The sequence below is a fragment of the Haemaphysalis longicornis genome, unplaced genomic scaffold, assembly GCF_048455015.1.
Source record: "Haemaphysalis longicornis isolate Haplotype H1 unplaced genomic scaffold, Haemaphysalis longicornis Haplotype H1 scaffold_7, whole genome shotgun sequence".
Lineage (NCBI taxonomy): Eukaryota > Metazoa > Arthropoda > Arachnida > Ixodida > Ixodidae > Haemaphysalis > Haemaphysalis longicornis.
In genome coordinates, this window is record NW_027526422.1 from 194,685,054 (window position 1) to 194,707,158 (window position 22,105).

The following is a 22,105-nucleotide window of genomic DNA, read 5'->3' on the forward strand; positions in this document are numbered from 1 at the left end:
CGGACACCCCAACTCCGGCACTCACATATAAAGAAATTACGAACGAATGCAAAGACGAGCGGCGTACCCTCCCCGAGCCACACCGCACCCTGACCAGGGAGCAACAGACAGTACTCAGGCGCATCCAGGCGGGGTCACTAGCCCACCCCGTCCTGTTGCATACATTTTACCCTGAACACGAGGGGGACCGCTGCCCATTCTGTAAAACAAACAGCGGCACGCTCGCACACATACTGGCGGAGTGCACTGAACTCAAGGCCCCTATACCCCCCCACCCTCCCTCCACCCCCCTACCCCACTTCACGAGCGATGGGAGACCTTGCGGTCCAGCCCCGCCCTGCCGACCCAGCTCGCGCTGACGGCCAGGGGCCAGGAGCTGCTGGCCCAATACGGTTCCCGCGACCTGGGAACCGCTCCGTCGGGCGTCTGAAAACGCCTCGAGCTCAAATAAAGTTACTACTACTACTACTACTACTTATGGAGAGGCAGGGGGAACATAGAAGGATTTATCCGAGTGGCGAAACGCAGCCGAATATGTATCAGAATGTGAACCAGGGATAACATTTGCAAAATAAGTGCTGAAGGCGTTAGCAATGCCCTTTGGCTCCACAACACAAGAATCATTCTAAATAATTGAAGTAATGGCTTTCTTTTTATCAGCGTTATTTAAAGATTTATTAAGTAGTTTCCACTTTTTCTTGGTGTCATGGCCGCACAACTGCAGCTGACGTTCATAATATTGCTGCTTGGCAGATTCAAGGAGGGACGACAGAGTTGAAGCAAAACGTTTGTAGCGTTCTTTAAGGTTACAGTTAAAAGGTTGACGCTTCGTTTTCGTGAAAAGGTTTTCTTTCTTACGTAAACAGCGTAAAAGTGATTGCGAAAGACAGCGACTACGAGGGGCGTCGTATCGCCTGTTTGAAGTTTTTCGTGTAGTGCAACTGCTTACAGCATTTGTGAAAATTGATAATATGTGAAAATACTTATGTTACATAGAAAGGACAACGACCTTTACTGAAACACACAATAAGCTCTTTTTGCAGGATCGTGCCAGAAAGTTTGTTTTCATCACAAAAATGCGTTTCATTACACGTATGTGTCGACCGGCCGTGAATCCTTTTCGCAGCAAAGTTAAAACAGGATTTTTCAATTCACTGATATCGCAATAGGCCGACATCAATGATTTCAGCCATGCCCTTAGGCCACGGGAGTTCACGGCACGTCTTCCCCTGGGTCTGTGCTGTGCGCTCCCAGCGAATACTGGTCGTCGGCGGCCCGGGTCAGGGCGTAGCTTCCCGTGGGGCTGTCGGTGAGCTTTTCTGAGCCCGCGCGCGAAGAGCCAGGCGCGCTCCCGTGCGAGCTTCCGGGCTTCTCGGCTTCGGCCTGGAGGGCACCGTCTCTTCCCCGATGCTTTTCCAGGAAGACGGGGGGTGCGTTGGACACGCAGATATCTTCTCCAATGGCCTGTTTCAAAGGGGTGTCATGGGAAAGTGTTGTGAAAGGAGAAACATGCGAGGGGCACATGGCTGATTTCAACGCTATATCTGCGGAAGGAGTAAGCTGACAAAACCTACAGGTTTAAAGCGAAACGCAAAATACCAGGCATGGTGGAGCTCACGGGTGTATGCATACGTGATATTCTGGTATTTCAAGAGGAATTTATTTGGATAGTGTCCGTTGCGCTGTTTTTACGGCTGCCCCTCACACGAAAGCGCACACTCGTTTGCACGCACACACGCACGTACACGCGAAATGACGAACCCGAAAAGCGTTTAAAACTACATTGTAATAACTTCTAATGGCACTGCAATAAGGAGTGTCCGATAGCCCCACGTACACTTTAATCTTAACCAGGTATGCCGAGAAGCGTTCTGCTGGTAAGATGCTAGAATATCTTATTCCCGTGGAAATGATGACTGCAATAGTGGCAAGTTTTTGCTCCTTTGAGAAATTCCTTAGTATCATCACTGGCTTTCACACCGCCTGCAGGCGGCAGAGACAAATATTGCATGGAATCATAAGCAGGAGGACGTTCTGAGAGCCTGCACCTAGTGGGAGGTGTCTTTAGTGCAAGATGCCTTTGTGCCAGCTGACCGTCCTGGCCGACTCCAGCCGCCGGGCTTGTACCAGGGCTTGGAGCTGGTGAGCTGGTCCACCCAGTGCTAGTAGGTAGTGATGGGATTAGGGCTAAGGGTATCGGGTTCTTGGCACTACCATACCAGCTGCCATAGGGGGCCAACAACAGCGCAGAAGTTAGGTTGGCGGAGTATTGCCTCTGGTATCTACCGTGTCGAAGGGTGTTATGGGACATGAATTGGTCTGTAGGCGTCGGATAGTGGTTTATGTGTGTTCGTGAGTTTGATTCCAAACAATGCACATATAGGGCTAATCGTTTTTATCATAGCCGCAAAAAGAGGGCTATGATGAAACACACAGCTTAAGATTTGACTCGAACAATGTTGCTTGTGCTGTGACATGGCGAAAAAAAAAAGACGCATTTGGAACTTGTTTCCAGGTGCACAAGGTCGTCAAGCATGAATTTTTATATTCGTCAGACAGAGTGGAGGAGATCTGAAAGCCTCTTTGGAATACGGAAATGCGCTAATCTATGGTTATTTATGTTTTCAAACACAATTGACGGACATCCAGCTAGTGTTGTAGTTCCTTAGCTTGCAGAAATACCTGGAGCTTTTTCTCTCTAAATTGGAATAACAATGCCCGCTTTCAATCTTCTGGGTATGTATGCATTGTTCCACACTACAGGCAAGCGGTCTAGTAACGCAATTTCTGTTTCTAGGAATAACATTATGAATTTGTAATGAGATTTTATCTGGCCGAGGCTGTGCTTCACCACGATGGTGTAGGAAAACCTTAAACTCTCCAAAATTGTTGCAAGTCACCAAGTGGCTGCGCGTGAAGACGCCAGTGTGAAGTTATCCGTAATAACGCTACTCATCTAACACAATTATCACTGAAGCAGCTCCCTATCGGGATGCACGCTTTCATAAATTAGTGCGAAACTTTACGCAATACCGTTTCCTGTTTATTACTGTATCAGAGTAACTAGTAAGAACACAATGTGGTAAGAGGTGATGGCTGTATACATGCACAAGCAAACGCACGCACGAGCGAATGCACTTGCCGAGTACGTACATAGATCTAAGAATCATGAGTATGTTGATCATCATCATAATCACTGTCACCATCGTCGTCATCGTCATCATAATAATCAAATTATGTCCCCCACCTGATAAATGTCCGACTCCACTAATTCCCAACTACAGTTATCCTGCGCTGTCCAAGTGCTTTTTCCAAACTCAATTCGTTCTTTTCCCTACATTGTGTTATCAGCGCTCTCCTACGTCTTTTCCCGTCGCTAGGCAGGGCCACCCCGCCACCGTGGTGTCCTACCGGTGGCCAGTCCTCTTCACTGCATGATTATGACCTAACCCCGCTTCCATCCCTCAATTCGAGATAGGTTATATCCTCCTGACTGTGCTACGAATGCAACAGCTCATTTGCTATCGGCAAGCGTTGCTACTATAATTATTCTTTCCCTGACACGCTGGGCCTACCCGAGTTGCTTAATGTGCCTATACGTTCCCTAGTCTTTCAATATTAGTCATCGCACAAAGCACGCATTAATTATAGCCTTAGCCTGTCTTCGACACAGGTTAGCATGCTCTTCATTACTTGGCAATGTTTGCTTCTGCTCCCTAGCCAATGTGAATTCTCAACATAGTTTTTCTTTCCCGTTGTTTAGAATGAGCCTCTCAACTTTCAGAGAAGTGGGTATTTTCACTCACCAAATCTTATGTTTCATTGCTTAGACCAACGTTTCTTGGTGTCTGTTTACCTTACTTTAGTATCACTCGCATTTATCGCTAATCCTACGACAATTCCACTCCTATGAGACTTTAAGGAAAAGGATTCATCAGGTAAAAATTCGGCAGTTGAGAATTTTTGGCGCGGATTGCATTGGTACAGAGGAGCAAAGCGCCTGCTTGATGTTCGTAGTAAATGCCGTCGTCCTGCAGTGAACACGAAAGACACTTTCGCTACTGCTCATGATGACGATGATGATTTGACCTGTTTGTGCCTAATGGCTGACCCACGAAGACAATGATTTTGACGGCGATGCGGATTTGAAGTAATGACTACATCGCGATGAAAACTTTTCACGACGAACGTGCATACCGAGAAATGTGTGTTTGCCGGCAGAAATGAAAAAAATTCAAGTGTTAATAATTTGGGTACCGCTATCTGTCCTTTCAGTGTAAGAGCTCATGGTAGCTCACCTTCTTGTGCTTGAGAGCACTTTTGATGCAGCAACAGAGGACCAGGATCCAGGTGACGGCGAATTGTGTGGCCCCCATGCTAATCAGGATTAGGGAGCTCAGCGGCATAACTGTGGAGAGAATAGCGGCAGCATATAATGCGTGGCGGGTTATCCCATTATATTCGTGACACAGTGGGGCTGTCGTCCCAGGTTACGGCACACAACACTCACGGCACATGGAGTTTCCGAGATTCGCCTCGTCGCTGTTGTCGCCGCAGTTGTTAACGTTGTCGCATACGTATTCCTTGTAGATGCAGCGACCCCCGGAGGCGCACTGGAACTGCTGGGGCCCACACTTGCCTTCACTCCGAGACACTACGAGAACAGGCAACGAACGATGCTTACACTCCCTAGCTTAGCTACCAGAAACACCTAAACTGTCTTCTGATGATCGATTGCAATACTTTAGTATCGGGATAATTTTTAAAATAAAATCATGTTGTTATGCGTACATTGTTATCTGGAACCACTTCTTAAACAGGAGGGTTTAAGACCAGCGTTTTCCAGATCTTGCATTTATTGCGGACACACCAACCGGGGTGGACCATAGGAGGACGGTTACTTGAAGTAGCATGCATGATGACTATATATATACATAGACGAAATAGGGCTCTTTAGTGCCTTGTTACTTGACCCTTGTGAACGAGAGTCAGGCGCCCGCAAAGGTGTTAGAATGCATAAGTCTTAGAGACGCCAATGTTCAGGAAGTCTTTGCAGTCAATCTTTGTGAACACGCATGGCGGGATGTAATCTTTTCTCTGCAGGGCGAGCCTGAGATGAGACCATGGCGGCATATGCTCAATCTAGACGGGTGAATTCCCCCACGCGGAAGCCATTACACGCATTTGAGGGTAGGCGATTATGGTGAGCGGAAGATCCATAGTGGAACCTAATTATCAGGCAAGCTGGCCAATGTGCACATCCGCTGCTTCAGTAACCCGGTCGAATCTTGTTCGTGCCAATGGCCCAGCACGCGAGCTGACGAGCGATTGATAATGGTAGAAATCATGCGAGCGTGCTCGAATTCTATTACATATACCATGGTAATAGATGGCACGTGCCAATAGTGCGAGCCAGACCCTGAGGGAGACCGTGGAACGTTCCTTAACTTACTCCCAAACTGACGCCCCGTATGTTCTGCAACCTCACGCTTTGTCAGCATTTCTGATGGTTTTGAACACCTGATTATAGCGCTCTTTCGCACGGACACTAAGAAAAGAGACGACAAACCACAGGGCTGACTCACAACCGCCTTTTCAGTAGAACAGACACAGATTTAAATACTACAACCTAAACTCTTGTGACCACAAATCGTACATACGTCACAATCCATCATGTTATCTCCGAAACGTGACAGACACTAAATGTGTGGATGAAGGCGCGTGTTTTATATTTAAGCAAAACAGCGATTTAAAAATTTAAACTCTATTTTATTTAAATACATAGAAGGCAAACTAAAGCACCACAGGTCTTTTTTCATATTTTATACCTCGATAATCTCGCCTTTCAATTTATCCTTGGGCACAAGTAGTATCACTGTTTCCTTGAACGCAAGCTCGCATTTACACTCTAGAGGTGCTGAGCCACGTGCGAGTAGGCGTATCCTGCTAACGACCGTCTATGTTAACATTAATACACCTACTCGCACGTGGCTCAGCACGTTTCAGAGTGCAAATTCTAGCCTGGGTCCCAGGAAACAGTGATGCTATCGGTGCACAATGACAAATTGACACGCGATATTACGAGGCATATAAGAAAAAAAGAGGTGCGGTGCTTTAGTGTCCCGTCGATTACATTACATTAAAGTGAGTTTGCATTTTTAAATTGCTCTCTAGCGTAAATGTAAAACACGCGCCCCCATCCACACAGTTTGCTCGTGCCTGTCATGTTTTGGAAATAACACGATGGATGGTGACGTATGTATGTTGTATGGTAACATGGGTTTGGGTTGGAGTATTTAAATGGGTGTCTATTGTTACAAAAAACGGTTGTGAGCCAGCGCTGCGATTTGTCGTCTTTTTTCCTAGTGTCCGTGTGTAAGTGCGCTACCATTAAGATGTTCCAAATTCAATACCAACTAGCCCACTTGTCACTTTTCTACAGTATATTTCTGATGGTACCGGAGGCCATTTTAGCTTTAAAGAACGCAGCCGGCCGCGATCTTGGTAAAATCCAGGCAACCACTGCGGCAGTAAACATTCAAGTGACAATCATAGAGGAGGGCTTCGAATGTTCGTGTGGGGAGAAGTATTTGTTGACTGGAAATTTTTGTTTACCTAAATCACGGATGAAAATGTTACAGTCACCAGTCTATCTACGCCCACTGCAGGGCAAAGGCCTCTCCCATTAATCTCCAACTACCCCGGTCCTGTTCTAACTGTGACCATTTTATTCCCGCAAACTTCTATCTGCCCATCCAACTTTCTGCCGCCCCCTGCAAGGCTTGCCGTTTCTAGGGATCCACTCTGTTACCCTTAATTACCAACAGTTATCTTGCCTTCGCATTACATGCCCTGCCCACGTTCATTTCTTCTTCTTAATTTCTGTTAATATGTCCTTAGCCCGCGTTTGTTCCCTGACACACTCGGCTCTCTTCTTGTCCCTTAATGTTACACCTATCATCTTCCGTTCCATTGCTCCCTGAGTCGCCCTCAATTTAAGTTGAACCCTGTTAGTAAGCCTCTAAGTTTCTGCTCCGTTGGTGAGTACCGGTAAGATGCAGCTTTCATACACTTTCTTCTTCTCGGATAATGGTAGGCTGCCATTTATTATCTGAGAATGCCTGCCAATACATGAAAATGTATTGACATTCACAGTTTCTTTGCAATTATCGGTGAAAGCAAGCCCCTTTAATGTTCCATTTAGGCCCTCGTTCAAACTTTGTTGATGTGACAAGTGCACAACCTGAAAGCAGAGTGTTTCTCTCTAGGTAACGGTAACCGGCAGCACAGTTGGTAATGCCGAAGTCTCGCGAGGAGGAGACCCCGTCCAGTCTATTCATGTTAGAATAAGGTGTGTGCCTAGCTACAGACAAAAATTCGACCGCGTATCTGCTTCCTGTTGTCATCGCGTTCTAAATATCATAGAAAGACGATTGTCTTGTGTGCCCCTCCAGCATATTTGGGTCGCCGACGTGTACCCACACTACAGTTCTTGTGCGTACAATAAATGGAAGCTTCACAAAGCTGTTTTCGTGTAACTGTAGTAAATGCGGCAGCATTGATAGAACAACCCCTTTAATGCTTAAAACCCTTTACGGCCCAGCCCACACAAAATTGTGGGTAAAGAAAGTCGTTCATTAAGTGGACCCTGCTTCGGTTTTGGTTTCACAGCCCTGGGTAGTCGCTGCGAACGCTTCCGAGACCTTATTGGTTTTGGTAGTTCACTTATGTCGGCACCAGGGGGCGAGAAATCGCACATTGAAAACGGCGCCGAAGCCGGCGCGATCACGCTAGCCGCCTTCAAGATGAAAACTCATATTTCTTCATGCTATTCTCGTATTTTCTGAATAACAAGCGTAACATGCGACTTGAAGGACTTGGGAAAAACACGATCGGCTAAAAAACGCACGCGTTTCCTTCGTGTGCGTTCCGTCATCACGCTTGAAAAATGCACCCACAGTTATGTGTGGGCTGGGCTTTCGTCGTCACAAAAAGTTTGCTGGGCGGCACAGGGTGGCGGGCTCGTGCACTGCAGCTCTAGCGGTAATTGTTTTAAGTGCGAATGCACTTTATAAGCTACCCTGAATTCCGGCGACCGCCGTCCGCCCACATAGCAACAGCTGCGGGTGCGCGCGCTCCTCGTCTTCCTTGGCAACGGGGGGGAGATGGGCGCGCGCTGCCTGGCCGCTGACATGGCACATACCCACGTGGGGGATTGGCCAGGAATCTCCTCGTCTTCCTTGGCAACGGGGGGAGATGGGCGCGCGCTGCCTGGCCGCTGACATGGCACATACCCACGTGGGGGATTGGCCAGGAATCTCCTCGTCTTCCTTGGCAACGGGGGGAAATGGGCGCGCGCTGCCTGGCCGCTGACATGGCACATACCCACGTGGGGGATTGGCCAAGAATCGGGCGTGAGAAGGGCTAATGCACCTGCTTAAAGGAGCACTGACACGAAAATTTTATGGTACACTTTTATTGCTTTTATCGACGCTTAATGGCCTGGCGACCCTGAAACAGCCCTTCAAATACTTCAGCGCGCGATAGTTAATTACATTGAACGGCCGGAAAATCGTTTGTTTCAAATTCCCGCGCTTTCATCCCGAACGGCGCATATGACAGCCTCCCGGTTTGACCTCACCGCTTTGTGCGGACGTCACCGGCGCCCGCTTGAGAGGGTGTTGCGCCTGCTCGCCGCTCGTGGGGCTGCGCGCGTGAATTGACGTCACGAGTTTTTGACGAGCGCTGTCACGTCACTTCTTTTTCCTCTCCTGGAGTGATGTCACGCTGATGTCCATTTGCTGAGTTCCGCTCCGCGCGCTGCTCCGTCGGCGCGATAAATGCGATCCAATTGAACTATGTTCTTCGCGTCGCAGGCCGCTCATATTTAGCCACGGTATTCTGTTGAGTGAAGGAAGCGAACTGTGCAATAATATTAACGCCGAAAATTGGTGTCAGTGCTCCTTTAAAGGAGTACTGACACGAAATTTCAAAGCTGAGATCCGCTCTAGCAATCAAGTACAACGACAACACAAATAGGTGTCTGTGAATAAATGCATCTTTCTTTCTTTGTAGTTGTGTGTGTGTGTGTGATCTCTCTTTCGCGAACATTACCGAACCGCGCAAATTCAACTCGTGCATTCGCACTTTCACATTCTTCCCCTCGGGGAAATGCGGGGAAATTTTTCTTGCTTTCCTGGTGTCTCATTTATTTGCGGTTTGGTGCTGGCTCGTTCGTAACGTTTTCTTGCGCCTTAACCTTGAACTAGTTCCGCAATTACTTGTGATAATAATATTCATTGTAATTATTATATTAACTAAGATTTCATTATTATTTCCACAAAATCCTTTTTATATTATACGCACACCTGAAACAATATTAATTTTGTTCATGCTGCGGTTCTTGTGCATGCGTTTACAGGTAAACATCCACCACTTTTCTCTGTACAGCCCGAATACTTGGGGTAGTTGATGCTCACCTTGAGAGAACGAGGTCACGATGGCGGCTAACGTGTAACCCTCGAAGAAGGACGACAGCGGCGTTGGCGTGTGCAGCTTCAGCGTTACCGATTGCGACGTGTGGAAAAACACGTGCTGGTCCTCTCGCAGCTTTCCGCAGCGGTCCTGTTCCGAGGCGACGCTGTATTTGGTCTCCACCTGCGACCCGGGAACCATGCCATGTGAAGAATTAAGCCATTGGGAATTGAAATGGTGGCTCTACTTTCCTGGGAACCCTGCTTTTAAATGCGGAGCATTTCTTAAGCTCGCGATGTCACTCGTCAATGTTGTCGGCGCCGTCCACACGCTCACTGCGCATGCGCGTCGCGTCGAGCCGCAGGTGCGCGTCTCTCCCCCGTACCCTCCTCGCTCTCAACAACAGGTGCGGCAGTGCGGGAGGAGCGCGTGTACCCCGTGCGCTCCGTCACTCTCAACAACAGCTACGGCGGTGCGGGGGGAGCGCGTCTGTGCGCGCATGCGTCGTAGCTACCCGTGCGCTGCGTCCCTCTCAACAGTAACGGCGGCAGGGCGTGTACACGTGATAACGGCGTGGTGGGTGCGTGGAAAGTTCGCGCGCTTGTGTACGGAAGTGTGAGCATGCGCGTCTCTCCCCCGTACTCCTCTCCCTCGAACGCGGGCGGTGTGTATATAAGCGGCGGAGCGCGCGTTCGGAATTCAGTCAAGGGCGTCTTTGCTTGGCTTTCGCTTGACTTGACGCTTTGCTTGACGGCACCAAGCAATAAAGACAGACTTTAACTTTACACTCCTTGCCTTCGCTTCTCCTTCATTCAATAAATAAGAATAATAAAGACGAAATAACAATTAGCATTCCCAAACCATACCGAATTACGCAACATTCACGCCATACCTCCACCACTCTGCGATGCATTTACTCGAGTTCCCCCCGTGGGAAGATGAGGGCGGGTTTTTTAGTTCCTCTTTGAAAGGGAGGCTGATTGATCGCGTTGTATGAATCGACCGTTATAAGAAACAAGAAACTGGGGTTGTAGCTCGAAAGAAAAATCCGCCGAGGACAAATTTTAGTGGTAAATATTAAAAGCAAGCCTGCCTTTCAACTATTACAGCTAGGCAATTTGTAAACTGTGCATTCTTTGAACCCTCTATAACAAAATGGAAGTCATCTCGCCCTGCCAAAAGTGGATGTCCAGCGCAGCTGGTGTAAACCCCTACACATGCTACTGATGGGGGAGGGTATGAAACGTTCCTCGTTGTCTCAGCGGGCTTTTCACTTGCCCTCGGCTTGTCTGGCGACAAATGCTGGGCCCAGACTAGCCTGACTCATGCGCTATCCCTCTAATGACGTCACCCCACCTCCCATTTGGAGAGCAGCTGCCAATCTAATCTTTACCAGGACACTTGGGGGGGGGGGCGATTCCATTGTCTACCGGTGCCTTATCTCTCCATCATGCCGTTCAATGCTTCTTTTGCGGTTTTTTTCTTTCCAGGAATACTGAGCTCTATGCTGCACGCCTGATTAGCCTCGCGCATGCGCTCGTGGTTTTGAGCGAGAACTGCTGGGTCTTGCTTTGATGTTAAGTTTACCACATGAAATTTTTGGACCACCGAGAGTTTACAAGCTTCGCTGTAGAAACTCTGAGTTTTACAATACGTCGGAGGCTTTGCTCGTACACACAATGCACTAGTGTGAACAGCGCGTTTCTCGATGAATGTCCTTTGGGAGAGATGTGCCCCTTCTCGGTGAAACGTGCAATCATCTCGGATAAAGAAGGCCTGCAGAATTAAGCGCGTCCCGGTGCGCGCATGTCGGTTAGATGTTATTCGGTTCACGTGTCGCCAGTACCCCGAGAGCGCCGTCTTTGTGGAGGTTTCAACTAGAAAATATTGTACGTCGCCCACGAACACAACACAACCGGTGGCCCTTGCCACAGGACAGGATTCATCATTATGAGGAACGAAGCCCTCGCGAAAACTGTGGGGGAGAACGACAGGGGATGTTCGCGACCACCACACCACCCAAGCTATGAATAAGTTTGCGGGGCGGTGTGGTTTTAAATACTCTCCCCGGTTTCGGATTTGCATGTCATCATGTCCTGCACTAGCGAGACCGAGTGCGGCGCCAGCTGAGAAAACTGCGAATGCAAGGTGAGCTGGAGCGAGTTCTCGAACAGTGCGGATGACGTCAAACGACGTGGGATATGTGGGGTGTGGTGGGTCCACAGAAATTACTGACAAAAGAAGAAATAGTGGGCGGTGTAGGTAATGACAGGACTGCGTAGCCTGCAACTTGCTCGGGCTGTAATGACCCCTTCCTAACTAGATCGTGCCACCTCCAGTCATGGCTCGTGTCACTTGTTCTGCTGCCACGTAGCAATATATACGTGCGAAATTATACTCGCGGAGAGGTAGTCGATGCAGGAGCCGTTCAGCAACCCGGCGCGCAGGTTCATCTCGACGAACGATACGATCAGGCCCGTGGCGTGCTTGGTGAACAGCTTCATGGAGCACCCGTACTCGTGCCGACCGCGGCCGTCCCGGAACTGCGTGGCGGTCACTATGGCCGCCGACCTGATCTGTGTCGCGTTCCACAGCTCGCGCTGGTTCTCCTTGTTGTCGCAGTGCTCGTTCAGAGACACTGTGACGATGAAGCACCATGAAAAAAAAAATCAAGCCCTCTTCTAAACACAACAGGGGTGCGCGCATATTTTGTCACCAGCCAATATAAAAAACAAAACCAAACTCATATCGGAAACCAACCCTTAACCGAACAGAAAGCCATCCCAATCAACCCAAACCGGTACCAAATCAACCCAACCCCTGGCCATTTAACCGAGGCGGAACTGCACACAACCCACTAGATCAGCGTGATCCAATCTGAAACAAAACAATACCACACACACACACCAGAAAAAGAATCACCCCTCACCCCATAAATAATCACCTCGTCACGGACAGATATTCATTTCCGCTGGCGTGTCTGCTGTCACGCTATATTTATCGGAAACTTTCAAGTCAGCCGCCCATCTCCCGGCATGCAGTGCGCCCTATCAACTGTTGCGTCCGTGCCAACTGTGCAGCGGGAAACAGGGACATGACCATACAGCGCGTCATTTGAAATTAGCCGCTCATTTCCCGGCGCGCAGTGCGGCCCACAGACGACAGAGTCCGTAGGAGCTACTAAGTGCAAGGAATAACCTCTGACGCCTGGCTGATGAAAACCGTGTCGGAATGGCGCAATTGGATAGACATCGGCTTCACAAGGCAAGGGAAGCACGTGCAATTCCGAACGAGGGAAGCGTGATTTTCTAGGGCCGCTTGCATTTGCGGAATGCCTTCCCGGGGTTCCACGACACAAGTCAGTCAAAACAAGCTTCGCTTGAAAAGAAAGAGCCGGCGCCATTTTCAGTTTTTCTCGGATATCCGTCTGTCTGTCTCTCAGTCATTCGCTGAAACCGCCAGGCAAAAGCAAAAGCTGCAATAACACTTGAACACGCGATATATATATTGACAAGACGCCCGCAACCTAATAAATCTGCTGCCTTGGCTCTCACGTGTCCACATGATTCAGCGCAAACGAAGCCTGAGGCACATTTGAAGTACACTTAAGTGCACAACAGGGGGTACCAGCGGTGTATTGGAATACACCCCCGATCAGGTTTTACGGGAACAAATGAAGAAAACGTGCAGCGTGTACCTGCTTGCTTTACTATAAACGTAGTAAAAATGGAGGCCTTCTGCCGCCCCGCTTACACAAAGCTTTCCCTTCCTTACGGCCGCACTCCCAGTGTGCTCTTACGTTCTCCTCCACTTGCTCTACAACAAAGCAGATTCGAAGTTGGCCAATTTCAATTTTCCAGCGTTCGCACTGCTCCCTTGCCGTCTGACAGGACCTTTCTTTATTTTTTGGCGCGAAGCGTCCTGAGCACGAGCTCTTTTTAAAGAGAAGCCTTTTGCCTCTGCACCGCGAGGGTTCTGTTCCGAGTGCCAACAGAAAACTTCCGCGGACAAATAAAAGAAGTTACTGGAACCGCCAGGAATCGAAACTTGAACAAATACAGAAACGCAGCGAGAGCGCGTTGTCTCACCTACTGAGCTACGAGCCCACGCGAAGACAGGGGAGACAGACGGTGCACTCACCGAGTATATTTGCGGGTTATGCTCCTTGCGTTCTCGCTGAATGCCACGTGGTAACGTCACATAACCTCTTACGCCACCGCGCGGCCGCCAGCGGCAAGTGTAGCGGCCATGTGCGCGCCATGCGCATGCGCTTGGAGGTAGCAAAAATTAAAAGAAGCTCACACCAACGCACAAGGTACCTCACTTCTCCGTCTCTGCCGCCAATCTCGTCGGGTCTGTCGGCGGCGGCCGAGACGGAGGAAAAGTAAGATAGTCTAACACGGGCCTAGAACGTCAGCGGACGCTCACCCGTGAACGCCAACAGCTCCGCCGTTTCATCAAAGTTCACATGCTTGGAACTTGCTCCAATTTTTTTCGTAATAACGCGACAACAGGATGTGATGTAACGCCAACACTAAAATTGGGGGCTTAAAGCCTTCGAAGAGCTTTCCAATTTTAAGGCAAAAGCATCAGTGAACTATGTATACCGAACATCCGGCGTCCATGGAACAGAAAATGGCCGTGTGGTGCAGGTTAAAACTGTTTAATGAATATTTCAAATCACAGAGAAAGTGCCGCTTCCGCGTTGCCAGGAAGATCAGCTGCGCAAGCGATACAATAATGACACATATCGTACAACGGAATACGCGCAAAGTCGGCGTGGTTGAGTACACGGAGGAACGTCTTGCGACGCACGGGGACACGACGGGATACGCGCAATAACAGGTACTGAAGTGATGTGTAAACGTTGCGGGATTACTAGTGCAAACTGTAGTCTGGAGCCTCTAGACCATCTTTCGACCACTCTTGCTGCGTTTGCGCGACTTTATCCAGCACAGAAAATAATTCGAAAATACTGTCCTCCTCTCGGCATCCTGCTGGCTATTTTCTGCGACGTTTCGTAGGACGTCAACACCAGATGACATGGCTTGACATCGCTACTGCACGGCTCGCCGACCGTCCGAAAATATCACTCGGCCTAGCGTTTATTCGGCCGGCAGGCAGCGGGTCGTCGGAATGTGTTTGCTCAGTTGAAACTCAGCCACGACACGTGTGTGCCTGGAAGAACGTGGCTTTAGTTGGTTAGATTGTAGACTGTATCAAGTCGCTCCACAGAAGCGTACATGCGACGCTTCGCTGACGGGTACGTTAGTAGAAAAATCTAAGGCCATTTTAAGGCGGGAGGAGAGCCTGCGAAGTTTATATAGGCACAAAGGAATTTAAATCAACCGAAACTTTCATCTTACAGCGTAAAAACAAGGTGCGGGAAGCACGTTTCGCGGTGGGTGAGCTAGCACACCGCTCAGCAGCCAGCCGTACATTTGCGAATTGATTTTCTGCATAAGGAATGCAGTCGCTAGAGGTAAGATATTTGTGGGAATTTGGGGTACGCTTACTGCATGAGAGCTATTCAATAAATAGTTATCTAAGCTGCCTCGCATGCTAAAACGAAATAAAAATGTGAAAAGGCTATGCAATATATACTTTATATTTCGACTCCTTACAATATACTCATGGCCTACTGGTCTGGAGCACTGGGTATATTGCTGTTTGCTTTTTCACTTCGCAAGTTGAAATCCCAACAGCGCATGTTTTTTTTAATTTAACATATTTGTTTTTGGTGGATGTTTTCTGTACTAAATTCACTATTTTTACCCTGTAACGTTTATTGCTCCGCGAGGGAGTACGGAGAACGCGTGCAGACTACCACTGACGCGCCGGCGAGTTCTCGCTGGCGTGGTGTTGCCATAAGCACCGACTGCTTGCTGCCACATTCCCGAATCGGCGGACCTTTGGCCTCGTGCGAACACGCCTCTTACGATACAGGCACGATCGCCAGGCAAACTCCAAAGGTGGGGGTAAAGCGTATCGGATTTGAGCGTCTCCGGTGACGCGGAGGCCGTTCATCAACTGCGTGCGCCTCGGCTAGTGATCGTAACGATTCCAATTCGAGCTGACAGGCTTATCTGACGCATTTTACAGCCGACAACATGGCAGAAGCGCAGTATGCCGATTACTGAGATATCGAAAATTTACTGCCAACGATAACATCGGAGGGAAAGCACGTTGTTTCATTGAACCGAAACGAAACCTGTCTTGAATTCTAATGTTGGACATTGTCCAATCCCATTTAATCGTATATTGACATCACTGCTTAAGGTGGTGCGGCCGCCGCACACCGCGGAAGGTAATTTTTCTTCTTCGAGGCTTTATAAAATAAATATTGCCATATGGACCGTATAAACCATGAAAACTGTGTTTATTTGAGCCAGTCTATGCAACCAAGAACAGAAGCTTGGAAAGTTCGCTTCAGTGTCGTTTTGAAGAATCAGTGCGCTCCGTACCGTATAGCAACGCAACCTAAGCTAACATAGGATAACTTAACGAAGGGAAGGCAAATATCTTAAAACACCCGAAGCTGTTTTAAGCAAGCCGTGGAAATTATAAATGACACACGGGGAAAAACATCAAGGAGGCGACAGCAGGATTTCAACCACCGTCTCGGGCACCAGGGAGCTGAGACGTAACCTGTTCACCTGTTCACCAAAACTGCGAACGCTCTGTTGGCGCCAGCCTATTCTTAAACATTCGAAGGTACAGTGCCATCAGAGAGCACTGTACACACTGCGTAAGAAGAAAGCGTGCCAGAAGTCCCTTACCTTGTTCGTAGTATGCCGGATTGAGTGGTTGTACGAGTGCTTCAGCAGCAGGGAACACCAATGCAGCGAGCAGAGCCCACGGTGCCATGTCCTTCTTCTTCATCTTTGCCACTCGAAACTGAGAGACGCGCGCTCAGATGGCAACCCCGGAAATCAACGAATGTCCAAGTAGACCGGCGGTCCGGCCTAAATCTGAGGTGCGTAATTGGAAGTTTTTTTGTTAATTCCGCTTTCCTGAATTCAAAAGAAAGAAATGGCCCATTGAGCGCAAAAGCTGCCGCTTGACGTCTATACAAGGGAAACAGTACACAAACAGCCGGAGGTGCACAGTGAATAAAGTTAACGTAATTATGTTAAATAGGCTTAGTATATTGCGGGAGTGTTAGGGCAAAGAATCCAGAGCCGCCAGAATGCTTCTGCATCACGCATACCTGACACCCCTTGGCTCACGCTTTTACGCTGTTAAAAATAGACTTAGTGAATGTGTTACGGCCTTCCACTTAAAAAACGTCGACAGCTGGTGCACACAGATCAATGTGGCCAATGAAATGTACGTGTCATGGCAGGTAAAGGTAATCCGAAGTCAGGTTATAACTCAATTAAGACAGCGTATAACCACCTAGCGGGTATTTTGTGCTTTAAATGTCGACAACATGCCCACCACAACCCTGCCCAAGGGGTGGGGATTGACAGCTACAGCAGCGGAAGAATCTTTTGCCCATTACACCGATTTTCAATCGGCTGCTGGGATGACCCGATGACGCGGTAGTGTTCGAAATAGATGTAATATGGCTTTGCAATCTTCGGAAACGCAGCTGTCGGACGTTATAATCAGGTGTTGAGAATAATCGAGGAAGCTCTTATCAGAGAAATGACACCAGGAGCGAGTCTTTTGTGCTCAAGGTCTGAGGAACACAGCGAATGCGCAAGCAGCAGCAGCACCGAGAGGCGCAGCTTCCGAAGAAAACACCAGTAACATTCCACGCTCTTTTCACCTATACAGGGTGTCCCAGCTATCATGCACCAAGATTTAAAAAAAGAGTAAAGGTGTAACTCGAAAGAAACCAGGTGCATAATGTTTGCAGTACTGTGAAGAAGCGGACAGTATTTTTTCTTTAATGAGACTTAATTAACTAATTGTAATTAATTATCTAAATCGAGAAATACTGTCCTAATCACTAAAGTGTCAATGAGGCACTTGTAGGTAACCACGAGGGGCATCTAACTGCGGTATTTTCAGCGATGAACTAATTGCGTGCACATTTATTCTGACTAATAAAGGAAACCCGCGAAATATGAAAAATACCACGTGACGGCGCCTCCGCGCGCACCGCAAAGCAACGCCCTCAAACAGGCTGCCTCTGAGTTAGCCAGAATGAAATAGACAAAAGAAAGAAAGAAGAAATTGCGACCGAGTTTGTTCCTTATCTGCACACGCGTCCCGCGAATCTTGCTGCTGCTGCTCCTTCCATACATGCTCTTATCAAGGTGATGCGCTGTCCCTTCGGGCGGGTAACACGCGAAGCAGTTGCTTTCAATCAGCTTTGTTTGGGGACGCTGCTTTACAATGCGCGCGTAAGCGTCGTCACGTGGTATTTTTCATATTTCGCGGGTTTCCTTTATCAGTTAGAATAAATGAGTACGCAATTACTTCGTCGCTTAAAATAGCGCAGTTAGATGCCCCTCGTGGTTACCTACAAGTGCCTCATTGACACTTTAGTGATTAGGACAGTATTTCTCGAGTTAGATAATTAATTACAATCAATTAATTAAGTCTCATTAACGAAAAAATTACTCTCCGCTTCTTCACAGTACTGCAAACATTATGCACTAGGTTTTCTTCGAGTTACGCAATTTCTCTTTTTTTAAATCTTGGTGCATGATAGCTGGGACACCCTGTATACTCCAGAGTTGTACTGCGCGGTGACCAGCTGGGATCTGGACGTCCAATGAAACCTGGTCCAGCCGTTCATGCGAGCAGCGAAGACTACCAAGACTAAGAAGGCCACCCACTGGCAATAAATTTATTAGGAATAACCATTTATTCCTTCTCCTTCGCTGCGTCCTCAACGACGGAAGTCTGAGAACGCGGAGGACGACGTGCTGCATTCCTGCTCCACTCGAAACGTCAGCGTGTTCAGCAGAATAGGAGATAAAAAAATCTGAAAGCAGAGTTATTACGAAAAGACTGACGAATAAGAGGCATCAGACGAATACGAAAGCCAGAAAAAAAAGGGGGGAAATGGCCTTGGATATCGTGGTTTTTGAAGGAAACAAGGTCTCCTTCCACGTGCGCCACCATGGATCGGAAAACACGGGTTTTCTGAACAACCAGCACGAGGTGGGCGAAGATTCCAGCCGCCTGCGGCATTGCACCGACGAATGTCCTCTGCAGGACAAAACACTGCAAAGACTGGTTAGCTGAACATTTGCCGGACAACAAGAAATGTAATCCTGATGCATTCTGTGAGGGAAGAAGGGTCACACGACATGTGAAAAGCCTCGAGCATGGACTGACCTCGAGCAGCTATGCTCGTCAGTGTTTATGGTGTGATAACCTATGTTGCCCACGGATCCCGGCGGGACCACCAAGTCTAGCGGCCAACGACGATTTCGATCGGGGGGTGGCGTTACATGCTCGTTACAACAAGCATGGCGTCAAAAATGAAAGATGCCATTTAGTTCAGGAGCGGCATTAGGAGCAGGACCAACAATCGCTCCAAAGTTGACCAGAAGACTTAAATAATCAAGACATGAAAAGCGGCAAGCGAGCTCGATTACCAGGCTGGGACACAGGTACAGTGGTGCCTTATTTATTCCGAAGTTTTGCCTTCGTCCAAGGCAGCGATACTCATGAATAAAGTCACTCTTTTTCCAAGATGCTTAAAATAATCCACTATGCATCTTACCCAGTCAGTGTGCGCGCCACTGTGCTCTGTTTGCTGTAAACATATAAAATAAGTCTACGTATCTAAAAACTTTTCAAACTAAGTCAGCGTTAAAACCACACTCAAAAGCGTGATCTGTCTGAGCTAGGAATACAATGCATAGAACGGGGGAAACGCACTAACCTGTCAAATACTCTTTGTGTGCACATAGAGGTGATTGTCAAGCGGTATGAAGGTGCTGCTAAGAGACACGCCTCTAACAAGGCCAGAAAGTTGTCTGCAGCGTTCTTATAGTGTTCTAGTGAAACAAACAATCGTCTGCGAGCTTCCGAGCAGACAACCGGAAATTCACAAATAGTGACCATAAAATTTATAATCTTTTCTTAACACCTTACGAATCTTAATACCAGCTGAACGTTCGTGGACTTGAAGAGAGGAAGACACGTAGTTAAAGGAGCCATGAAGAGAAAACAAAAGTTTGTTTTATTCGAAAGATTAGGTGTTTCATAGTGCCCCAAGCGCTTTCCCGGTAGCAAATGATGCTTTATTCATTGAGAAATAGGGCAATTTAATTCAAAATTTTAAATCTCCCGCTAAATAGCACAATTCGTGACGTGAACAATGGCGTCATACGAGCCGGTCCATGAAACAGATACTTAGTATGTCGACTCCATATAGCACCCACACGCGGGAGTCAGACAGGAACCGGAACTCGTGCCGAAACCGAGACGGCGGCCATTTTAAAAATATTAGTAAAACCTAGTGCACCCGCAGCCCTAGTCATGGAATCGTTTGATCCGGAGAACAAAACTCTCGCCGACGAGCTCGAGCTTGCATTTAACAACCTCAGACCACTTTAACGCTCAATGCTTCTAAGTGCTCGAGCGGCAGGAGTTGTGGGATACGCGGATGGACCAAAAAGCGACCATTCCGCGATAGCCACAACAGACGAACGCCCAGCCGTCGGCACCGCTGCCTCGTCAGCCCCGTCGCGCGGACGAATACAGATTGGTACGTATGTGCCGTATTTTTATTACGGTTAATAATAGTTTAATTTCAGTAGCAGCATCGCTTATGCCAGTTGGCTGGTGTCTTGTATGGAAAGCCGTTCGCGCGAGCTCTCTGCTCCGACCAGAAAGATACGAGCGTCAATGCGCGGTGTGTACGGTATTCTTTTTTTTCCCCAAGCTCATAGCGCTTTGACGGCGATTTGACGAAGTCGGCGACGAGCGCCAGCATGTCCCAGGAGTGAGCTAACGTAAGGGTCCCTGCCGTAATCTTCGTCGGAAATGAACCGAGCACACTCGTACTTCCTTTAGCTCTCTTTCTCCTCCGGTTGCAAAGTTCACAAAACGTAGCCACTTGCTTCGCCGAGGTTCGTCCTTGGGCAGCACATGAAAGGAGATCTCCTCACCGGCGGGGATGTCGCACTCCCTCGACGATTTGCCCATACTACATGGGTATTTCAAAACGCAGCAACGAAATTTCATTGTAAAGTACTCGAACAAACTGAAGTTTTCAGTGGTTGTAAACTGGAAACGAGCTCGTAACGACAGCAGTAAGCCAACACCATTCCGAAACTTCTGCGACGACTGGCACTATCTCGTCGCTGCTTGCTGTTCCTTTTCCCCTCGTTTCTATCTTTACTTTGGCTGGTTGGCGATATGTCGGCCAACCTCCTGTCAAGGGATTAAGATACCAAGCAAGGTCGCGGCTGTACGTGCTGGAACGGTTCGTTGGCCCCGAAGAGCCTCGAACCCGAAAATTCGTCTGCGCGACGGCGAGATGTTGAGCTCGGCCGGCGGTAGTTTCGTACGCATTGGCGTACACGTTTGCGTGTTTGTTCAGTACTTCAACCACTTCAACCGTTTACTCCACCGTTCTTAGTGTCATATAAGGAATGTGGAGTATGTTTAACGGGCATATAGCTCACTATGCAAACTTGTAGGCCCTGCCCAAAAGCAAACGCAAATTAGCGTTTGCTTTTGCCGGCCTCTGCCAATTGCAGAGCATTCTAGTGTGACATCATAGGTTCTGTTGCAGGAAATTAGCTGGTGGGTCGCATGGTCATTCCCTTTTTTCGTAATTATGTAGCTTATTTGAGCGAAGTTTGTGCTAAAAGAGGCGTCAGTATGCTTCTAACGAGGCAATCTTTCGAATGAACCAAACTTGTGTTTTCTCTTCATGGCTCCTTTAAAGAACTAAAATCCCGACCACTCACGCAGGTACCTCAGGTACCTAAGAAATGCCAACAAAAAGCTCTCGTCAGCATGCCGGAAGTGCGTTGATGCCGAAATGCGTACACGGAAATGATACACGGTCATTTTTATGGACGTAAAAATCGTGGTCCAATCGCTGAAAAACTGAGCATTGTTTACGTTTTACTGCCTCAGGAAACAGCTGGCTGCAGCTAAACTTTCGACATTCGTCCCATTGTGGGGAAATTTTCCAACTTCGTCGTATAAAATCTTACCATGTGTAGGTACGTCCGAATAAACACATAGAGGGGAGTTCGAAATATATACAGTTTAAGGTGCGTCTGCAAAAACAGTTGCTGTAAAGTCAACGCAAAATCCGTACTTAACCGAAAGTACGTCAGGATAAAACGGTCGCGGAAGGGACGTAGTGAAATCTGACAAACTCCAGATTACCACCCCACTATGGGTTCGAAGTTGACCCCGCGTCACCATCGCATCCGTCAGAAGAGGTATCTGGGATAAATTCGAGCCACCAAAAGTAATGGCGGTGCCTGCAAACGCATGCCCAGAGAGGGGTCGTGGAGAAGGTTTATTCCCGCGGTTCATTTGAAGGGGCACTGCACAAACATTTTGTATCTTGTTTTTTTTCTTGCATTAAGTAGCTAATGACCTACTTATCACGCGTGGTAAGTAGGTCTGACGCGTGCGACGGTTGTTTAATTAGAGACATTTTCAATGAGAACAGTAGCAGCTTCGGTGTTAGCGA

General features: G+C 48.2%; 1 protein-coding gene across 1 annotated transcript; it reads right to left on the reverse strand.

Moving 5' to 3' along the window:
* Positions 1–425: 425 nt before the first annotated feature.
* On the reverse strand, positions 426–9,742 carry LOC144145673 (uncharacterized). Its single transcript, XM_077677337.1, has 4 exons — positions 9,480–9,742; positions 4,511–4,654; positions 4,299–4,408; positions 426–1,464 (listed from the first exon to the last, which is right to left on the reverse strand). Exons 1-4 carry the CDS (start codon positions 9,673–9,675, stop codon positions 1,213–1,215), a joined length of 702 nt encoding a protein of 233 aa, XP_077533463.1. The 5' UTR covers positions 9,676–9,742; the 3' UTR covers positions 426–1,212.
* Positions 9,743–22,105: the final 12,363 nt, after the last annotated feature.

Coding starts and splice junctions, on each gene's coding strand:
- LOC144145673 (XM_077677337.1), bottom strand. CDS start 9,675: ATGGTTCCCGGGTCGCAGGTGGAGACCAAATACAGCGTCGCCTCGGAA. Junction 4,655..9,479: donor CGTGACCTCGTTCTCTCAAG/GTGAGCATCAAC, acceptor CTGTTCTCGTAG/TGTCTCGGAGTGAAGGCAAG. Junction 4,409..4,510: donor TCTCGGAAACTCCATGTGCC/GTGAGTGTTGTG, acceptor TTCTCTCCACAG/TTATGCCGCTGAGCTCCCTA.